This window comes from Oncorhynchus nerka, linkage group LG25, assembly GCF_034236695.1.
Source record: "Oncorhynchus nerka isolate Pitt River linkage group LG25, Oner_Uvic_2.0, whole genome shotgun sequence".
In the NCBI taxonomy this organism is placed as follows: domain Eukaryota; kingdom Metazoa; phylum Chordata; class Actinopteri; order Salmoniformes; family Salmonidae; genus Oncorhynchus; species Oncorhynchus nerka.
In genome coordinates, this window is record NC_088420.1 from 28187785 (window position 1) to 28208281 (window position 20497).

General features: G+C 41.1%; 2 protein-coding genes across 2 annotated transcripts in view; both read left to right on the top strand.

Annotated features, from left to right (window-relative positions):
* Window positions 1-8827: 8827 nt before the first annotated feature.
* LOC115108896 (beta-1,3-galactosyltransferase 2-like) lies at window positions 8828-11916 on the top strand. The gene is made up of 2 exons (XM_029633457.2): window positions 8828-9087; window positions 9315-11916. Exons 1-2 carry the CDS (start codon window positions 9044-9046, stop codon window positions 10363-10365), a joined length of 1095 nt encoding a protein of 364 aa, XP_029489317.1. The 5' UTR covers window positions 8828-9043; the 3' UTR covers window positions 10366-11916.
* Window positions 11917-13303: 1387 nt separating this feature from the next.
* zfpm1 (zinc finger protein, FOG family member 1) overlaps window positions 13304-20497 on the top strand; it is a 107795-nt gene continuing 100601 nt past the window's right edge. Inside the window, exon 1 of the mRNA XM_029634139.2 lies at window positions 13304-13737. Coding sequence (XP_029489999.1) covers window positions 13698-13737 — 40 coding nt within the window. The 5' untranslated portion in view covers window positions 13304-13697. The remainder of the gene's footprint in view (window positions 13738-20497) is intronic.

Genomic DNA, 20497 nt, shown 5'->3' on the forward strand with positions numbered 1-20497 from the left:
TATTATATATATATACTATATATACTATACTAACTATATGAAGAAGTTTAAGGAAAACATCAACTCAAATTGCTCCTTTTGTAATGACCACCCAGAAACAGTTGTGCATCTTTTTTGGCATTGTATGCGTGTAAGAAAACTGTGGCAAGGTAGGTTTATAATTGAACACATTTATGAAGATTTTACACTATGGGGGGCAATGAGAGAGTGTCGAAATTGGTCAATATAACAGTTAATTGCTATTTTGATAGGTGACGCTTATTTGATCGAATATAAGATTCATAATGCTTAGGTTGATGCAATGTAGGCTACTGATATAAGTGATAAGACATTCTGACAACCTTGTAAATAACGATTTTATACCGGAGTTGTACCATATGTTCACATGCGTATCTGCCCTATCGTTGGCTAGAATGTTCCCACCTGATCTCGCTTCCTCCCGCCTACCTTTCGCATTTAAGGACATGCGTTTCCATTGTTAGAGCGGTCAGTTGACCATCTTGTCAATATAATAGATCATTTTTGCTCTGCTTCTAAACGGGAAAAGTGCCAGTAATATTTGAGCAGACTTCGTCACGATGCTGATGACCAACCAATATCATTTGTGGTTATAGCGCACGGACCTGTGTTGTTTCAGCAGAGCTCATGACTCACTTGCGTTCATGTTTTTCCCCGTGTTGCCCTTTCCAAGTCAACACTGTAATACTGTGAATGTAAATAATCTATTACCATTTCCATTGGCTATAGGACTTCAAATGTCTTCCTATATCATAATGGGTGTTTTTTCCAATTACGAAGAAAGACAGAAAGATGACAAGCACATGTTTTAAATTAATTCAGAGTCAGAGACTCAGAGTTAAGAGTCTTATCCTACCTACAAAAAAATGTCAAAAGAATTACAGGTGCAGTGTTTAGAGGTGTAGGCTACGCTAATAAAGCTGACTTGCAGCAGCTGCCAGGCTGTGGAACTTCTGAGGGAGGAGGACAGTCATGAAGAAAGTAGCTCAGGACTGTACTTCTAATAGTGTGCTGGACTGTTGTGAAAATCATGCAGCTAGAAGTTATGGATCCAAGAAATAGCTATACTGTCGTCAGTTTATATCAGTGTGCATTGCATGCAAGCAATATTGCCCCAATATTTTACCTTGATTTAGCTAGGCAAGTCAGTTAAGAACAAATTCTTATTTTCAATGACAGCCTAGGAACAGTGGGTTAACTGCCTAGTTTAGGGGCAGAACAACAGATTTTTACATTGTCAGCTCAGGGATTTAATCTTGCAACCTTTTGGTTGCTAGTCCAATGCTTTAACCACTAGGTTACAATATGCCATCATTTTCATTGCACAGCTTCTCCTCCTCTTCAATGACTGTTCCTGTAAGTGGCATTTGAGGGAATATAGGGAGTGATCAGATGTTGCCGTGTTTTGAAATTAATATGATCTCTACAAGCTCTTTATTGTGACTGACTTATTTCCATAAATAGGGACAAAACAGTTATATCAACAAATAATGATCTAGTGGCAACCTGACCAGTTTATTTGATGATGCATCTTTCTTTCTTTTATCCCTATTATTCTTATCTTGTGAAAAGATAATGTTCATATCCTCAGAGACAAAATCAATATCTCCTTATAACTTTCAGGTCATTGATAACAGTTATTAACTTGCATAATACATTGGAATTATTCTGGTGATCACAAATGGCATCAACCATGCCAATGTAACAGTAGGTTATGTAGTTCAGGTCCTGACTAACCAAATCTGGGGCCCTAGTGTAACCGATGTAAAATGGCTAGCTAGTTAGCGGTGGTGCGCGGTAATAGTGTTTCAATCGGTGACGTCACTCGCTTTGAGACCTTGAAGTAGTGGTTCCCCTTGCTCTGCAAGGGCCGTGGCTTTTGTGGAGTGATGGGTAACGATGCTTCGTGGGTGTCAGTTGTTGATGTGTGCAGAGGGTCCCTGGTTCGAGCCCGGGTTGAGGCGAGGCGAGGGACGGAAGCTACACTGTTACACTAGGCAAGAACATTTTAGATGGCCCACTCTTGGTGGCAGAGACACAATTTTTCACTTTTAAACCAATGTCCTGTAATTATACACATTTAACGTTGGGGCATTGAGAAAATGTTGCAGTTTAAAGCACATTTCCTGTATTTATTTGACACATTTTGCCATGGTTTATGCCGTGTAATCCGTCCCTGATGTAGTTGATGTCTGCTTTAGACCTATCTTTATACAGTTGAAGTCGGAAGTTTACATACACCTTAGCCAAATACATTTAAACTCAGTTTTTCACAATTCCTGACATTTACTCCTAGTAAACATTCCCCGTCTTATTCCCTGTTAGGATCACCACTTTATTTTAAGAATGTGAAATGTCAGTATAATAGTAGAGGGAATTAATTCTTTCAGCTTTTATTTCTTTCATCACATTCCCAGTGGGTCAGAAGTTTACATACACTCAATTAGTATTTGGTAGCATTGCCTTTAAATTGCATAATTTGGGTCAAACGTTTCGGGGAGCCTTCCACAAGCTTCCCACAATAAGTTGGGTGAATTTTGGTCCATTCCTACTGACAGAGCTGGTGTAACTGAGTCAGGCTTGTAGGTCTCCTTGCTTGCACATGCTTCTTCAGTTCTGCCCACACATTTTCTATAGGATTGAGGTCAGGGCTTTGTGATGGCCACTTCAATACCTTGCCTTTGTTGTCCTTAAGCCAATGTGCCATAACTTTTGAAGTATGCTTGGGGTCATTGTCCATTTGGAAGACCCATTTGCAAAAAGCTCTATTTTTGGCTCATCAGACCTGTTGTGTCTTTGGCTATGCCGGATTAAGTGATATGACATGCTATTCTATAAAATAATTTCTCCATAATTAATATTACCTGATTGAGCTAATCATGTAAATGTAATTAACTAGAGAGTCGGGGCACCACAAAATAATATTTATAGAGCTGTTATCTTCCGAATAAACTCTTAAAGACCTAGTAATATTTTACATCAATATTAATCGTCACCTTAATTCAGTCTCATCTGAAAGTTGTAAATTATTGGTTATCTTCACGAACCCTGGCTAACAAGTTGAATCAGCAATACAAAATTGGGTTTAATCATTTCTTTACTAAATACCTAACTAATCACACAGAATTACACATACACATAATTAATCATAACTTGATTACAAATTACGTCATAAAGGAAAACGTCCCTAGCGGACAGAACAGATATGACAGCTTGTTACACAAAAGAAAAGGGGCTGGGTTTGAGTGAAAGAGCGGGAAGACTGAGTAACAAAGGAAGAAGCTGTGCTATCGTAAATACAGTATCTTATTTATGCATTCTAAATTACGGCCCATTTGGAAAAGGAAAATGTAATAAATATTTACTCTGAGCTGCGCTTCAGTAGGTTGGTGGTAGATGGAAGGCCGTGTTGCCAAACCGAGTCCTTTGAAGAATGTATCTGGTGGTCAATTGGATACGTTGTAGTAACGTCGTTGTGTGATAGACGGGATACTCTGTCTGTTCCTTCCTAACCCTCATTTGGGTGTGTCTGAAAAGTTTTATAACCCATGTCTCTTCTTGATTGAGCAGAGCCCTAACCTTATGAAAACCCAATTCTCACATTTTAGAAGCTAAAATCACATTTAATTTCATCCCATCACAAATAATTTAATATTCAAACGTTTAAATTGAACAACAATTCCATGTGAATCCGATAACTCTGATGTGTAGACTTTCCACTGTAAAGTTTATGTCATCTTATCATTGATGAGAATGTCTCAGATGACAACCGAACTGACATATATACATTAAGTACCACTGCATATGTTCAATTGGTCGGATTAACAGAATATAGGGGGGGAAGAGGTATTTATGACTGTCATAAACCTACCCCCAGGCCAACGTCATGACAGACCACATGACCTTCTCCCATTCCTCCTCTGGATCATCCAGATGGTCATTGGCAAACTTCAGACGGGCCTGGACATTCTCTGGCTTGAGCAGGGGGACCTTGCGTGTGCTGCAGGATTTTAATCCATGACGGCGTAGTGTGTTACTAATGGTTTTCTTTGGGACTGTGGTCCCAGCTCTCTTCAGGTCATTGACCAGGTCCTGCCGTGTAGTTCTGGGCTGATCCCTCTCCTTCCTCATGATCATTGATGCCCCACGAGGTGAGATCTTGCATGGAGCCCCAGACCGAGGGTGATTGACCGTCATCTTGAACCTCTTCCATTTTCTAATAATTGCGCCAACAGTTGTTGCCTTCTCACCAAGCTGTTTGCCTATTGTCCTGTAGCCCATCCCAGCCTTGTACAGGTCTACAATTTTATCCCTGATGTCCTTACACAGCTCTCTGGTCTTGGTCATTGTGGAGAGGTTGGAGTCTGTTTGATTGAGTGTGTGGACAGGTGTCTTTTATACAGGTAACAAGTTCAAACAGGTGCAGTTAATACAGGTAATGAGTGGAGAACAGGAGGGTTCTTAAATAAAAACTAACAGGTCTGTGAGAACCGGAATTCTTACTGGTTGGTAGGTGATCAAATACTTATGTCATGCAATTAAATGCTAATTAATTACTTAAAAATCATACACTGTGATTTTCTGGATTTTTGTTTTAGATTCCGTCTCTCACAGTTGAAGTGTACCTATGATAAAAATTACAGACCTCTACATGCTTTGTAAGTAGGAAAACCTGCAAAATCGGCAGTGTATCAAATACTTGTTCTCCCCACTGTATATTGAGCAGAAGTGTTTTTAATCAAGAAAAACTGACCTTGCCATTGGGAGGATCCATCCAAACTCATGGTTAGTCATTCCAAGGAGCACAGGAACCTTCTGGACCAGATTCACATCTAAAATGCAACCGGCTCAATGGTTGAAAACAGGCCTAACCTGACCTCTTGTGGCTGTTATTGTTATAACTTTACAGTAATATCTAAGGGAGATGCTACTGTATGGTACTATAGAGGCTTTCGTCTGAGGTCTAACAATTTCAACCATAGGAAATTAATAATTTTAACCATCATAGGAAGAAATGCAAATGCAACATATCTTCCGTATGTCTCAACTGGTAATCGCTAGTTGACCTTTTTTATGGCATTCACCAAATCCTCTTCACTTCTCATAAACTTGACAAGCTACTCATTAGTAGTGTAGAAACACTGCCAGGTTAGACATCATTATAATCACCTAGACATCACCTGGCCAGTTGTTCAAACATCACATAGCATTCCAAACTTTTATATAATTGATTGATAAACCAGTTAACAGTTTGAACTGATTCAAATGTGATTTGAATTAATGTTGGATGATTTGTGAGACAGGTACAATACCTTAGCTTGGACCAGAGGCTCTTTTGTAGTGTCACGAACCAGCTCGTAGCCCGTAACAAAGGAGACAACGTGGAGATAATATATTTATTAACTAAAGTAAACTATATACAATTAACAATAGTGTCAGTAATCAGTAGTGTAAGTGAGTGGTTACATGCATACATGGTCATAATGATGGGTGTTGCAAGGTGCCAAAACAAGGTTGCAAGGTGCCTCTTTTTAACAATATGGACGCCCTGATGCCTCCTGCAAATTCCCCTGCGATGCTGACTGATTCTGGGTCCCCACCAAAGCTCTCAATGTTTTCCTGGACCCACTTCAGAGTTGCAGTGTTCTAGGAAACCCCAGTTGCCTGGTGCATGCTCATGTCCAGTGCTTTCAACAGATATGCAAAGAAATCCATGAGATACAGTGCATTCGGAAAGTATTCAGACTGCTTCACTTTTTCCAAATTTTGTTACAGCTTATTCTAAAATTGATTAAAACGTTTATTTTCCCCTCGTCAATCTACACACAATACCCCATAATGAAAAAGCAATAACAAGTTTATACATTTTTGCAAATGTATAAATAATAAAAAACAGAAATATCACATTTACATAAGTATTCAGACCCTTTACTCAGTACTTTGTTGAAGCATCTTTGGCAGCGATTACAGCCTCGAGTCTTCTTGGGTATGAAGCTACAAGCTTGGCACACCAGTATTTGGGTAGTTTCTCCCATTCTTTGCAAATCCTCTCAAACTCTCAGGTTTGATGAGGAGCGTCACTGCACAGTTATTTTCAGGTCTCTCCAGAGATGTTTGATTGGTTCAAGTCTGGGCTCTGGCTTGGCACGGGCTCGCTCAAGCGCAAATCAAATCAAATGTATTTATATAGCCCTTTGTACATCAGCTGATATCTCAAAGTGCTGTACAGAAACCCAGCCTAAAACCCCAAACATCAAGCAATGCAGGTGTAGAAGCACGGTGGCTAGGAAAAACTCCCTAGAAAGGCCAAAACCTAGGAAGAAACCTAGAGAGGAACCAGGCTATGTGGGGTGGCCAGTCCTCTTCTGGCTGTGCCGGGTGGAGATTATAACAGAACATGGCCAAGATGTTCAAATGTTCATAAATGACCAGCATGGTCGAATAATAATAAGGCAGAACAGTTGAAACTGGAGCAGCAGCACAGTCAGGTGGAAGTTGAAACTGGAGCAGTGCAACTGCAGTTGAAGAACATTTCAAAGTTCTTGACATTTTCTGCATTGACTGACCTTCATGACTTAAAGTAATGATGAACTGTCGTTTCTCTTTGCTTATTTGAGCTGTTCTTGTCATAATACCAAATAGGGCTATCTTCCATATACCACCCCTACTGTCACGCCTTGGTCATTATATTTTGTGTTTTTGGTATATGTTTGGGTAAGCCAGGGTGTGACATGGGTTTATATGTTGTGTTTCGTATTGGGGTTTGTAGTAATTGGGATTGTGTTGATTAGGGGTGTGTCTAGTTAGGCTTGGCTGCCTGAGGCGGTTCTCAATTAGAGTCAGGTGCTTCTCGTTGTCTCGGATTGGGAACCGTATTTAGGTAGCCTGTGTTCACGTTGTATTTCGTGGGTGATTGTACCTGTCTTTGTGTATTCACCAGATAGGCTGTATAGTTTCACGTTCCGTCTGTTGTTTTGTATCTCACAGTTATTTCATGTATCGCTATTTCCTTTATTAAAGCACATGAGTAACCTACACGCTGCATTTCGGTCCGACTCTCTTCTTTCAACAGACGAACGCCGTTACACCTACCTTGTCACAACTCAACCAATTGGCTCAAACGCATTAAGAAGGAAAGAAATTCCACAAATTAACTTTTAACAAGGCACACCCGTTAATTCAGATGCTTTCCAGGTGACTACCCAATGAAGCTGGTTGAGAGAATGCCATGCGTGTACAAAGCTGTCATCAAGGCAAAGGGTGGCTACTTTGAAGAATCCCAAATATAAAATATATTTGCTTAACACTTTTTTGGTTACTACATGATTCCATATGTGTTCTTTCAGAATATTGATTGTTGAAAGAAATAGTTTGCAAGTTGAAATATAGGTTTGTTAATAATCAAATACATGTATAGCAGTTGGCATTAACTCATGTATTTGGTTTCAACAAATGTCCTTTATTTTCTGTATTTAGGTGCCTTCCCCTGTGCCGATGCCCAGTCCAGCCACAGCGTCCGGTCCAGCTCCATGGCAGGAGCCTTCCTCTGCACTGATGTCCAGTCCAGATCTGATGTCCAGTCCCGTTCCATGGCAGGAGCCTTCCTAGATACCAAGGTCCAGTCCAGGCACAGTGTTCAGCCTGGGTCCATGGCTGGATCCACGGGATGAGCGGGTTCTTCGGCCCGCACCAGAGCCGCCCCCGATGCTGGCGGATCCGCAGGATGAGCGGGTACTTCGCCCCGCACCAGAGCCGCCACTGACACTAGACACCCCCCTAACCCTCCCTTTTGGTTTCAGGTTTTGCGGCCGGAGTGCGCACCTTTTGGGGGGGTACTACTGTCACATCCTGACCATAGAGAGCCCTTATTTTCTATGTTAGAGTAGGTCAGGGCGTGACCCTGGGGTTTTCTAGTTATTATTTTCTATGTGGGGTTCTAGTTTAGTTTTTCTATGTTTCTATGTTTGTGTTTGATATGATTCCAAATTGGGGAGTAGGTCAGGGCGTGACCCTGGGGTTTTCTAGTTATTATTTTCTATGTGGGGTTCTAGTTTAGTTTTTCTATGATTCTATGTTTGTGTTTGATATGATTCCCAATTGGGGATCATATTTAAGTAGCATTTTTTTGACCTGTGTTTTACGGGATATTGTTTTGAGTTAGTGTATGTTACACCTCTTAGTTACGGTTCGTTGTTTGTTTCGTTCTTTCTTTGATGTATTGTGCGTTTCTAATAAATAATATGTGGAAATCATATCGCGCTGCAGCTTGGTCCGATAATTATTTCAACGAACGTGACACTAACAGCCTACAGCCCAACTCACAAAACAACGGTCTTTGAACAACACGCTTAGTAAGGCTATTCAGGGATACCTAAGTTGTCAAGGGCTTTAAAAGGGCTTTAAAAGAAGGATGTAAAAACAAATAAGAACATATGTTTGCTGGAGTGAGCTTGGTCAGAGTTGGCAACTGTATTTCAAGGTGATAATGTCCAGTGATACATGAAGGGACAAATAAATTACATTACAGTAGATTGTATTTAATTCTCTTTGACTATTTTGACAATAATACACCTCTTTACTTGGGTTTTGTCCTTTAGTGAAGCACTGACCTGTATCTCACTGCAGATTTGCAGTATAAGCCAGCTTTGTCCTTATGACCTTACGTCAGTTTTTTGACCAGCTGGTGTTCATAGCAATGCTCAATATCCTTTGGGGTAGTGTACTAATCCTGAATGACTTTGACTGTCTTTTTCTAGTGTTCTCTGTTGGAAATGTTACGAGACCAGATAGTGCTATTTTTAGTTGTATAGTTTATTGGCACCATGATTTAAGTATAAGGCTCTTAACTATACCCAGCGCCACTTCATGCATGCTGCCGTGCCACTATATATATAACATCACACGTAATGCTGTCTGGATTAGGATTTTGTCAGAGACTGCTGCAACATACTGTATGACCAGTATAAATCACAAGTTTGAAGGGCAGGCCGTGTCTGGCTGACCAGGTCAAAGAAAGCTGTTATCCATGGAACTTCAACACTTGAATATCAGTGGAACAAGTGGTAACAGGTAAATGCATTCTGACTTATATCACTGGCTTTGTGTTCTTAAAAGTCTTCACAAGACTGTCTTACAAGTAATGTATTTATAGTGGACTTAGTGATATATTGAACATGGTCTTCTATTAATATTATTATTTTTTATATCATGTTGTTCAAATAAATTAAACAATAAAAGTAAAATAATTTAGCACCTTGACCTGTTCCTCTCTTTTAAAATCTCCCCATTACTTTCAGTAAAAAAACAGAAGACAGTGGAACATGTCGATGCATGAGGTTTCTCCATCGGAGGTGTTTTGTGCTTCTCCTGGCTGTGGGGATCCTGGTGATCTTCTACGTAACCACCCTCTTCACTCTTCATATAAGCCAGACCCCACTCTGGCTGCTAGGAGGCCAGGATCTAACTCCTCTCTCTTATATCAATGGAAATGAGGGGGAGTTTCTTCCACCATACAATGTAGCATACCCACAGAAATATAAGTTTGTTCTGGATGAGCCTCATGAGTGCCAGGACCACAGCCCCTTCCTGCTTCTGATGGTGCCAGTAGCTCCTGGTAATCTGGTAGCCCGGGAGGATATCCGGAAGACTTGGGGTAAGGAGAGCCTGGTTCTGGGACGGGCTGTGCGTCTGTTCTTCCTTTTGGGCCTGCCCAGTGGAGTGGAGGCAGAGAGGATGCAGGAGGAGGTGCTGCTTGAGAACCAGCAGTACCATGACATGCTGCAGAGTGACTTCCAGGACAGCTACTTCAACCTGACCATCAAGACCATGGTGATGCTGGAGTGGCTGGCCTCTCGCTGCCCCGGCGCCTCCTTCGCCATGAAGATCGACTCTGACATGTTCCTCAATGTGCACAACCTGGTCAACATGCTGATAGACCCAACTACACCAAAGCACAACTACATCACTGGGAAGTTCAGCCAAAACACACAAGTGGTGAGAGACCGCACCTCAAAGTGGTACATTCCCAATAAGGTTTACCCCAGTACCAAATTCCCTCCCTACCTTTTGGGAAATGGTTATGTATTTTCCATAGATCTTCCTGAGAAGATAGTGGAAGCATCCAAACAAGTCCGTGCCATATTTTTAGAGGATGCCTACCTGGGTATGTGTCTGAGCCATTTAGGGATTGCAGCCAGTTACCCACCTAACTCTTCCCTCTTCAAGCTTTCCATGCCCTACACTCATAATCGCTGTTACTACTCTACTGTCATCACTACCGAAATGGACCATGTGAGTGACCTGCTGCGAGTCTGGGAGGACTTACAGAGACCTGGCACCCCCTGCTAAAGGACAATGAATATCAAATCAAATCAAATCAAATTTATTTATATAGCCCTTCGTACATCAGCTGATATCTCAAAGTGCTGTACAGAAACCCAGCCTAAAACCCCAAACAGCAAGCAGCAAAAACTCCCTAGAAAGGCCAAAACCTAGGAAGAAACCTAGAGAGGCACCAGGCTATGTGGGGTGGCCAGTCCTCTTCTGGCTGTGCCGGGTGGAGATTATAACAGAACATGGCCAAGATGTTCAAATGTTCATAAATGACCAGCATGGTCGAATAATAATAAGGCAGAACAGTTGAAACTGGAGCAGCAGCACAGTCAGGTGGACTGGGGACAGCAAGGAGTCATCATGTCAGGTAGTCCTGGGGCACGGTCCTAGGGCTCAGGTCCTCCGAGAGAGAGAAAGAAAGAGAGAATTAGAGAGAGCATATGTGGGGTGGCCAGTCCTCTTCTGGCTGTGCCGGGTGGAGATTATAACAGAACATGGCCAAGATGTTCAAATGTTCATAAATGACCAGCATGGTCGAATAATAGTAAGGCAGAACAGTTGAAACTGGAGCAGCAGCATGGCCAGGTGGACTGGGGACAGCAAGGAGTCATCATGTCAGGTAGTCCTGGCGCATGGTCCTAGGGCTCAGGTCAGTTGAAACTGGAACAGCAGCATGGCCAGGTGGACTGAATACCTCTTAAAGCTTTGAATCCTTACCCTGATAAGGACAATGAATACCTCTTAAAGCTTTGAATCCTTACCCTGCTATGGACAATGAATACCTCTTAAAGCTTTGAATCCTTACCCTGCTAAGGACAATGAATACATCTTAAAGCTTTGAATCCTAATAAGTATTAAACACACTATGTAAGCACATGCATACAAGTACTAAACAAATAGGTAGGCACACACACACACACACACACACACACACACACACACACACACACACACACACACGCACACACACAGGCATCATGGTATCATAGTATAATTCACTCACTCTCAAACAGCTTTTTCATGTCATTCTAAATTAGTAACATGTTATTACATAGTAATTACCACATGATATGACCAGATAATGTTGTTAAAATAACAGCATTACTACACAAGTAGAGCTACGTATTGTGTAGTGTTACTGCTCGGTCTTGTAAGTATAATTTCCCATGACTGTCTTAAATTCAAATGGCAACGTGGGATCTTGTGTGTATCTATGAAGTAAGTATCAAATGATGTTCTAAGATCTTCAAAGACGAGCATGATCTGTGTGTATCACATTATCCCATGTGACAGTATAGTCTCAATTTCTGTACAACATCAAGACAAACTCATATGTGGACACAACACACCAGCCCTTTTCTACTGCATAAGATTTTCACTGTCACTAGATGGCAGCAGTGAATTTGACTTAAACATTTGTCTTGCGTGCTATTGTTTTGGTTGCTTATGATTTGTACACTCAGTTGATGCCTACTTAAGATTGATATTGTAACAAATTCCTGGAATGTTTGTAAAAATGTTAAACTGAATAAAAACGCTTAAACTATTTTTTAAGTATTGAGAATATACATTGCACACCAACAATCTATCACTTGGTTTCATTTTGGTAGCATAAATAGTGATGTGACTATTTTAAAGCCACACTCCTCAGTTTGTGCATACCCTAAAAGAGTGAGCTAACAACAAAATGTAAACAATGGAGCAAATGCATCCCATAACATTTTCCTATACAAATAGTAGGCTACTTGATATATACAGTCGGATACATATGTTCTCAATTAATGATATACCAGGATAGAGCAACATACATTATTTGAAGCTATATTTTCTCATGACAACATAAATCTAATCAAATCAAATTGTATTTGTCACATGCGCTGAATACAACAGGTGTAGTTGTAGACCTTACAGTGAAATGCTTACTTACAAGCCCTTAACCAACAATGCAGTTTTAATAAAAAGAAGTGTTAAGTAAAGAATAGATAAGTAAAAAAATCAGAGAGCAGCAGTAAAATAACAGTAGTGAGGCTATATACAGGGGTACAGAGTTAATGTGTGTGTGTGTGGGGGGGGGGGGGGGGGTACCGGTTAGTCGAGGTAATTGAGGTAATATGTACATGTAGGTAGAGTTAATGCAAAAGTCTGGGTAGCCATTGGATTAGCTGTTCAGGAGTCTTATGGCTTGGGGGTAGAAGCTGTTAAGAAGTATTTTGGTCCTAGACTTGGCGCTCCGGTACCGCTTGCCGTGGGGTAGCAGAGAGAACAGTCTATGACTAGGGTGGCTGGAGTTTGACCATTTTTAGGGCCGTCCTCTGACACCACTTGGAATAGAGGTCCTCGATGGCAGGAAGCTTGAACAATGTTCTAGGTTTTCCAGGTAAAACTTTTTATTTCCACTAAGAATTACAGGAAAACAACAGCATGCTTGGCACCCACCAGTTACCTAAGACTAATCCAATCACATTTGAATTTGTCTTGAATTGCATTGAATTGCATAAAATGAAAAATGTTGCACATTACCTATGATATTGCATTTACGTGCACCAAGATTTCCTTATGCAAGATTTCCATGTCTTCATTTTTTCATCAACTTGTCTTTCTAATTATATCATAGCTGCCTGTCATCTTTAAATGTGACGTTTTCAGGAGTCAAGTAAGTGTGGGTTAATTCCAAAAGATGAACTATCAGGCTACCTTATAGTTTGCACATTATACAGATCTAATACAGCATACCAATACTGTATTATGCTGAATTTCGACCATTTTAGAAAAGTTTCGAGTCTAAACAAACGTTATCAATTAATACAATTAAAGTAGGTTGATTGAAGAATTTTGGGGCCTACAATTCACAGAAAAACCCCACCCATAACGGACACGTTAGCCCTACGTCAGACGCAGGGGGCGTTAGAGGGGCGTGTCGGCTCTGCATATCAGCTGTAATGTTTAATGTAACGCTCGCGCTCCATTGAAAAGTGCCCGCCAGTACTCGAGTGTTGGGCGGACTAGGGAAAAACAAAGGGAAAACGACAACAGTTATACGCTACATTGACCTCTATAGCGGCAACATTTTATAGAATACTTATAGCGATACAATTGCAGTCACTGGCATCCCGTAGGTGACAGTTAAGACCTCACAAGGAAGAGGAAGGGAAAAGAGAAGACCGCACATCTGGGAAGATATTGAAAAGTAACTAAAGCGTACTTGGCCACAGGTAGCCCTCGTGCGTCAAAGAATATCAAAGTGCAGGTCATGCGGATATCTCCGGCTGGAGATCGATCAGTGTTTCAGTGCTAGTTCTTCCTAGGAAGATCACTTACCTTCAGCGGACCAAGAGCAGGAGAGAGACATGTCCCGAAGAAAGCAGAGCAAACCCCGGCAGATCAAACGTAAGGAAAATAATAAGTTCACATTGATCTTTATTAAAGGTGGTTCATTGCGAACATACTGTATATACTTTGACAGGTGGACTAGGTTTGTGACATTTAGCAGTGACCAAAATAATATTTATATAAATGACATGCCAAACTAATATAAAAATGCGATTAGGCTATGCGACTATGTTTATAATAATTTTGTGGAAATGTGCATTCTTTTTAGCCTACATTTGATGTAGGGTAGCCAACAGTTTCAATTTATAGCATACTGACTCAAATACATTAAAATATAGGCTAGTCAACTAGCCTAATATCGAGCACATGTTATAAATGCTACTGTTTTAAATGCTACTGTTATAAATGCTTAGTAGGCCTACTAGAGCACATGTATTCAAAATAATCTATAATTTTAAATGTGATGTAAAGTACATCTCAGTGTAAGCAATGTTTTCGGCGATATCCTGCTCCACTGTCCACAGTGAGTGTGCAATCAAATATTGTTTTGAAGTAACAATGTGAACATCATGTGAAAACTATAATTGTTTTATATGTAGGTTAGGGGCAAAAAAATAAATAAATAATGGTTTATGCAGTTTGTCACAGTGGGTTTTAACATGGGGTTACTTAGTTAGGGCCATGTAGCCTAACTTGCAGTCTCTACCCAACTTTATTTAGTTGCAATATAGGCCCTTAGGCTTAATAAAACGTTGAATTTGCTTGCTCTTTTAAAAACGTTTTGTCCATTGGCAACTGAACTGTAACAGTGGTTTCCTGTTTAATTATGTTGTGGAAACGTCACTGTTCTCTGAAAAAGGCGATGTGAACGCAGATAAACTGCGATCCGATCGCAACCGAGATAAAGATTAAAATTGGATCTTTTTTTATTTGTTTTCTGTCTGAAGCTGCGCTGAGGCTGGCGTTGCATTTCCCCCGGCTTTTCAGTTCTCTTTCCAGAGATGGGGCGTCAGATAGCGCGCTTGCTGATCTCGCATTCTGATAATGGGTTAACAATTGGATCTTTTTTCATCTATCCTTTTAACTCTTTAATGCATAGGCGTTTATTTAAAAGGTCTCTCTCAAACACACACTCACTCACTGGCTGCCTACTGCGTTTTGCTCTGGTGCCAGGCCCTCTTTCAGTTCTTCATGCAGAAGAGATGCCTTGGTCCGATAAGCACAGTAGCAATATCTTGGAGGTTGAGTTTGAAAGGGTTGCTAAAAAATAAAGCAGAAAGTAACTCTTAAAACGAAAGAGAAATCACATGATAAGGTTATGCATAAAGTGCCCATAAAGATGCTTCTAGTAAAAGGCACACCATTGGGCGGTCATACTATCTACCCAAATGGACTCTCCAACTTCCCAAATGGACTCTCTGCAACATGCCATCTTGAAAGCAGCCACTTGAAAAGGCTACATGAGAGATATAGGTTTTAAAAAGTATTTGACTAAGTATGGAAGCATTTTTGTAGGCTAGTGTTATTATGTTATTATTATGAAAAAGAAAAATCCTCTTCACATGTTATGTTATTAATGAAGAGGATGATTGTTCTATTGGCTAGCAGTAAATAATAATATAAAAAAGTTATTTCCTTTACTTAATATTTTCCCATAGTGGTCTTCCAATTGATCACCCATCAGTCTCACATGGACTGTGGATATAGTCCAGACACTGGAGAGGATAAATCTAAGCTGTAAGCATATCAGGGGTGTCATGGCCTTTGTCTTTATCAGTGCTTACACCATCATGCTTCCTGGCTTCTTGATGTGACACAGAAGTCCCATGATTCTCTTGTGCCTTGGCAGACATTTTAATGTAGGAGGAGTAGTGATAAGGACTTGGAGTTTGATTACCTCTACCATATTGTTCCATAAGCATCACAAGCTTGCTTCTCTGTACTAGCCCATATTTGAATTCATTACTGTGTTGTGGTTATAGCACACTTACTGGGCGGTGGTGGCATTTGGAATGCTGGACCAAAAACAGATGTGTCCAGCATTATGGAAGCCTCAACTCAGGGTAGATATTTGTCTACGTCTTTTGTGCGTAATTCTCCCGATGGTGAAGATCTCTCAAACTGATTATCCGGATCTCAGGGCTTATATTTTGGCAGTTGAGATGGAGACAGGATAAGCAGGGCGGTGATCGCTCCCCCGATAGTGTGAGACAGATGGAGGCGATTGGGATTGAGCTTGCATTATAATTACATTTGGCTGCTGCATTCTCATCTTTGTCGTGTTTGTGTTGTTGTTTGGGACTAGCTGGGTGTATCTTTTGATAAAAAAAAAACAAAAAAAACGGGAGAAGCAGATAAGGCCAGAAATAAGGATAGCAGGCCTGATAAGGCATAGTGGAAAAAATCCAGGAATACAGAAATGATAGATTGTAGGTTTGAAAGCAGACAGCTCGCCCTCTCTGAGATGTGCAGGGCTGATAAGGCTGCCTGCTGATCACTGATAGATAAAGCTCAGGCAGATCCACAGATACAGCAGCATTCTCTGCAGCTCTGCCCTCATGACATCACTGATAAAGCTCAGAGGTCACCATGAACAATGCATGGGGCGCCTATAGAAACCACGAAGTCACGTCTGTAGGTTCAGACATCTCTGAATTAACATTGACCTCATCTCTTTAGACAATGGCAGTTGCTCTGAAAGTGTATTTGTGCATCTAGGGGTTTTTTGAATTGAGATTTTATATAAAATAAATTAAACAGTTTGGATGTAACCCTGTTCTATTTTGAATGGAGGTCTTACATACACTTTTACCTCTATAGGTCATATTACATTTTGTTGTACTATTGAAAGATGAATCCAATCTTCTCAGGCCAGTAAAACATTATAATAATACATGGATCACACACACACAGTCTCATACACACACTCGTAAACCCATACGCCCATTTATACACACACAGCGCCTTAGTGGCTTTCTCTTGTGTGTTTTTCCTTCTTTGTTCTGCTTTTAGCTCGATGTGAACTTTTGATAAGCCCTGGGGCCCGATCTCCAGTGCAGATAGAGATTGCCAAGTGCGATTAGAGTTGTTATCAGCACAGAGCAGGCAGGCTAAGACTCCACTGCAATAACAAAGCCACACAGAGGAGCAGCAAGGCCTGGACCCTGGCAATCAGTTCCACCGTTAATGTGATTAATGTTGTATAATTAGATGATAGGTGTGAATGCATTTCTCTCCCTCTTCTTCAACCTCACCCTTTTCCCCGCCCCCTGTTTTTTTCCCTAACAAGCATTGTAGTTGATTAATTTAATTAAAACTAATACCACGTATTACTCAGTGTAGATTCCATGTAAGATATCATTGAAATGTTGTGTTCGTTGATGATTATCTTGAGTGCTTTTTTGGCAAAAAATGAAGAGCACGTCTATGCTGCTAAAAGGAAAAAAATCCAGCATCAGCATAACGCTAAAAGTTGTTGATTTTACTACGAGATATTAGATGATGACGGATTACGCCAGAATTGTGATGCTTTTAAATAGTCTGTTCAGTTTGCGAACATTTAATGACTACATTTACCTATGTAAATGTAGGTAATAGGCCATATGACTGTTTTTTTGTTGTTTTTTTACAATTGAAAGATGAATCCAATCTTCCCAAGTCAGTAATAATAATGAAAATACATGGCTCACGCACACAGAGTCTCAGACAGACACACACTCATAAACCCATACGCCCATATATACACACACAGCGCCTTGGTGACTTTCTCTTGTGTGTTTTTCCTTCTTTGTTCTACTTTTAGCTCGATGTGAACTTTTGTTAAGCTCTGGGGCCCAATCTCCAGAATGACATCATGGGTCCCTGATCTGTACTACACAGAGATGCATAATTATGGATATATAGCAGAGCACAGTGGAGTACTGTGCAGTACAATACAGCCCAATATTAGATCATATTTTGGGGGATTTGCTCATTTTGTTGGTGGATTCCTGTGTGTATCGGTTTCTTTTGTCGTTAGGTTATAGCCTATAGATATGATGTTGAACAGTGTTAGTGGGTGAATGGGCTGCCTGTGGGGGGAAGTTGGCAGGGTTACAGAGGAAACACTGCCTGTTTGGTGTGTGGATGAGTTATTACACCTTCCTGCTATTTACTCTGGGGACTGTAGTGTGAATTATGATGCTCTGCTCCTTGGCCCCCTGGAGCAGTTGTAAATGGTTTCACCTCTGACCTTTGAAGCAAGGACCTTGTTAAAGAGGGAATACTTGCCACCTACTTACAGTAGCCTAATATTTGTCAAACTATTTACTTTTGCAGTAATTGATACTGGGCAATTCCACGGTAACATAATTATGCTTTGAAAAAAAATTATGCTTAAAAAAAAATATTCCAAACAAAAACCCTTGATTTCTAAGTTTTTCATCTGCTTATCAAGAAATCAAAGCCTTCACTTATGCCCAGTTTTTAAGATGGAAAATGGTTTCCTTCATTTCCACAAAACATAGACTCTTAGCTTTCATTTGACACCCAAATGGTTCTATGAACTTCACGTTGGTGCTCATTGGTTCTTTTACATGGAAATGCCCTGCTGTGTTTTGTCTTTGGTGTGGGGTTTGCACATACGGTCCTGTACTGTAGGTGGACTTTTACCCCAGCAATGTACAGCAAAGAGCCTTTTCCTCAAGTACATAACAGCCGTGTCCCACCTTCCATTCTAATACTGCTGGTGCTGCTTTGTGATGTAGGGACTATGTGACAATGTGCACCTACACTGTAATTACACTGTACCTGCCTATGTAGCAGCCATATACATATATAGGTATTAATAGGGACACATTGCACAATGCGACCAATGATTCTTTAGTGTCCACTGTGCAGTTGATGATGGATATTTATAGACTGTATAATTTGATTGATGGGCTGAGGTTGTGGGTGTTGTTGTAGTATGTTTACATTGGGGTCTTGATGTAGAGGTTTGTATAGAGCTGGTGTATCGATGTGTGTCCTGGATAGCCATAGGCCACGTGGCAGTGGTCAGGCAGTCGGCAGCCAAGCCGCTGGCCGGGGGACAGTGTGTTATGACAAGCCCCCCAGCGCTGCCGATAAGAGAGGCCATTTGCTCCTACTGTTTTCAGCGCTCTGTACTGTTCCGGGGTGTAAAAATGCCTTGGTAAACAATCCAGACTGACCTGGTTTTAAAGCTGGCAGGCAGAGGGAGCGGAGCACCACGGGAATGACTCTGCCCACAACCGTTACTGTGATATTGGACATGGAAGCATGTATTCTTGACCTGTAGAATATGATATCTGTATGTCACACGTAATTATGACTCTGCACCTCCACCTCTTATCCAGAGCGACTTACACTAGTGAGTGAATACATTTTCATACTTTTTTTCCGTACTGGTCCCCCGTGGGAACTTGGCGCTGCAAGCACCATGCTCTGTCAGCTGACACACAGACACACACACACACACACACACACACACACACACACACACACACACACACACACACACACACACACACACACACACACACACACTGCTAGACAATGTGCTTTGTCCATAGTGCTTGATTGGGCTACATTAAGGAGCAGCATGAAATCTTTTCAGTGAGCAATGGGCAGGGTGTATGAGGAACAAAAGTGGCGATAAGAACTACTGGGCATCAGGGACAAAAGCCCAGAAAGAGGAGATGTTAGACTGGCCCTGGTCGAGACCAGCGGCCCCTCCACTGTCTGCTCTCATACACTACACTCTGGCCAGTTAGGATACAGTGGGGCAAAAAAGTATTTAGTCAGCCACCAATTGTGCAAGTTCTCCCACTTAAAAAGATGAGAGAGGCCTGTAATTTTCATCATAGGTACACTTCAACTTTGACAGACAAAATGAGAAAAAAAAATCCAGAAAATCACATTGTAGGATTTTAATGAATTTATTTGCAAATTATGGTGGAAAATAAGTATTTGGTCACCTACAAACAAGCAAGATTTCTGGCTCTCACAGACCTGTAACTTCTTCTTTAAGAGGCTCCTCTGTCCTCCACTCGTTACCTGTATTAATGGCATCTGTTTGAACTTGTTATCAATATAAAAGACACCTGTCCACAACCTCAAACAGTCACACTCCAAACTCCACTATTGCCAAGACCAAAGAGCTGTCAAAGGACACCAGAAACAAAATTGTAGACCTGCACCAGGCTGGGAAGACTGAATCTGCAATAGGTAAGCAGCTTGGTTTGAAGAAATCAACTGTGGGAGCAATTATTAGGAAATGGAAGACATACAAGACCACTGATAATCTCCCTCGATCTGGGGCTCCACGCAAGATCTCACCCCATGGGGTCAAAATGATCACAAGAACGATGAGCAAAAATCCCAGAACCACACGGGGGGACCCAGCGAATGATCTGCAGAGAGCTGGGTCCAAAGTAACAAAGCCTACCATCAGTAACACACTACGCCGCCAGGGACTCAAATCCTGCAGTGCCAGACGTGTCCCCCTGCTTAAGCCAGTACATGTCCAGGCCCGTCTGAAGTTTGCTAGAGAGCATTTGGATGATCCAGAAGAAGATTGGGAGAATGTCATATGGTCAGATGAAACCAAAATATAACTTTTTGGTAAAAACTCAACTCGTCGTGTTTGGAGGACAAAGAATGCTGAGTTGCATCCAAAGAACACCATACCTACTGTGAAGCATGGGGGTGGAAACATCATGCTTTGGGGCTGTTTTTCTGCAAAGGGACCAGGACGACTAATCCATGTAAAGGAAAGAATGTATCGTGAGATTTTGAGTGAAAACATCCTTCCATCAGC

Excerpts from the sequence above, each read along its gene's own strand:
- LOC115108896 (XM_029633457.2), top strand. The coding sequence starts at position 9,044 with ATGGAACTTCAACACTTGAATATCAGTGGAACAAGTGGTAACAG. Across the intron at positions 9,088-9,314 it reads AGTGGAACAAGTGGTAACAG|TAAAAAAACAGAAGACAGTG; the intron begins GTAAATGCATTC and ends CATTACTTTCAG.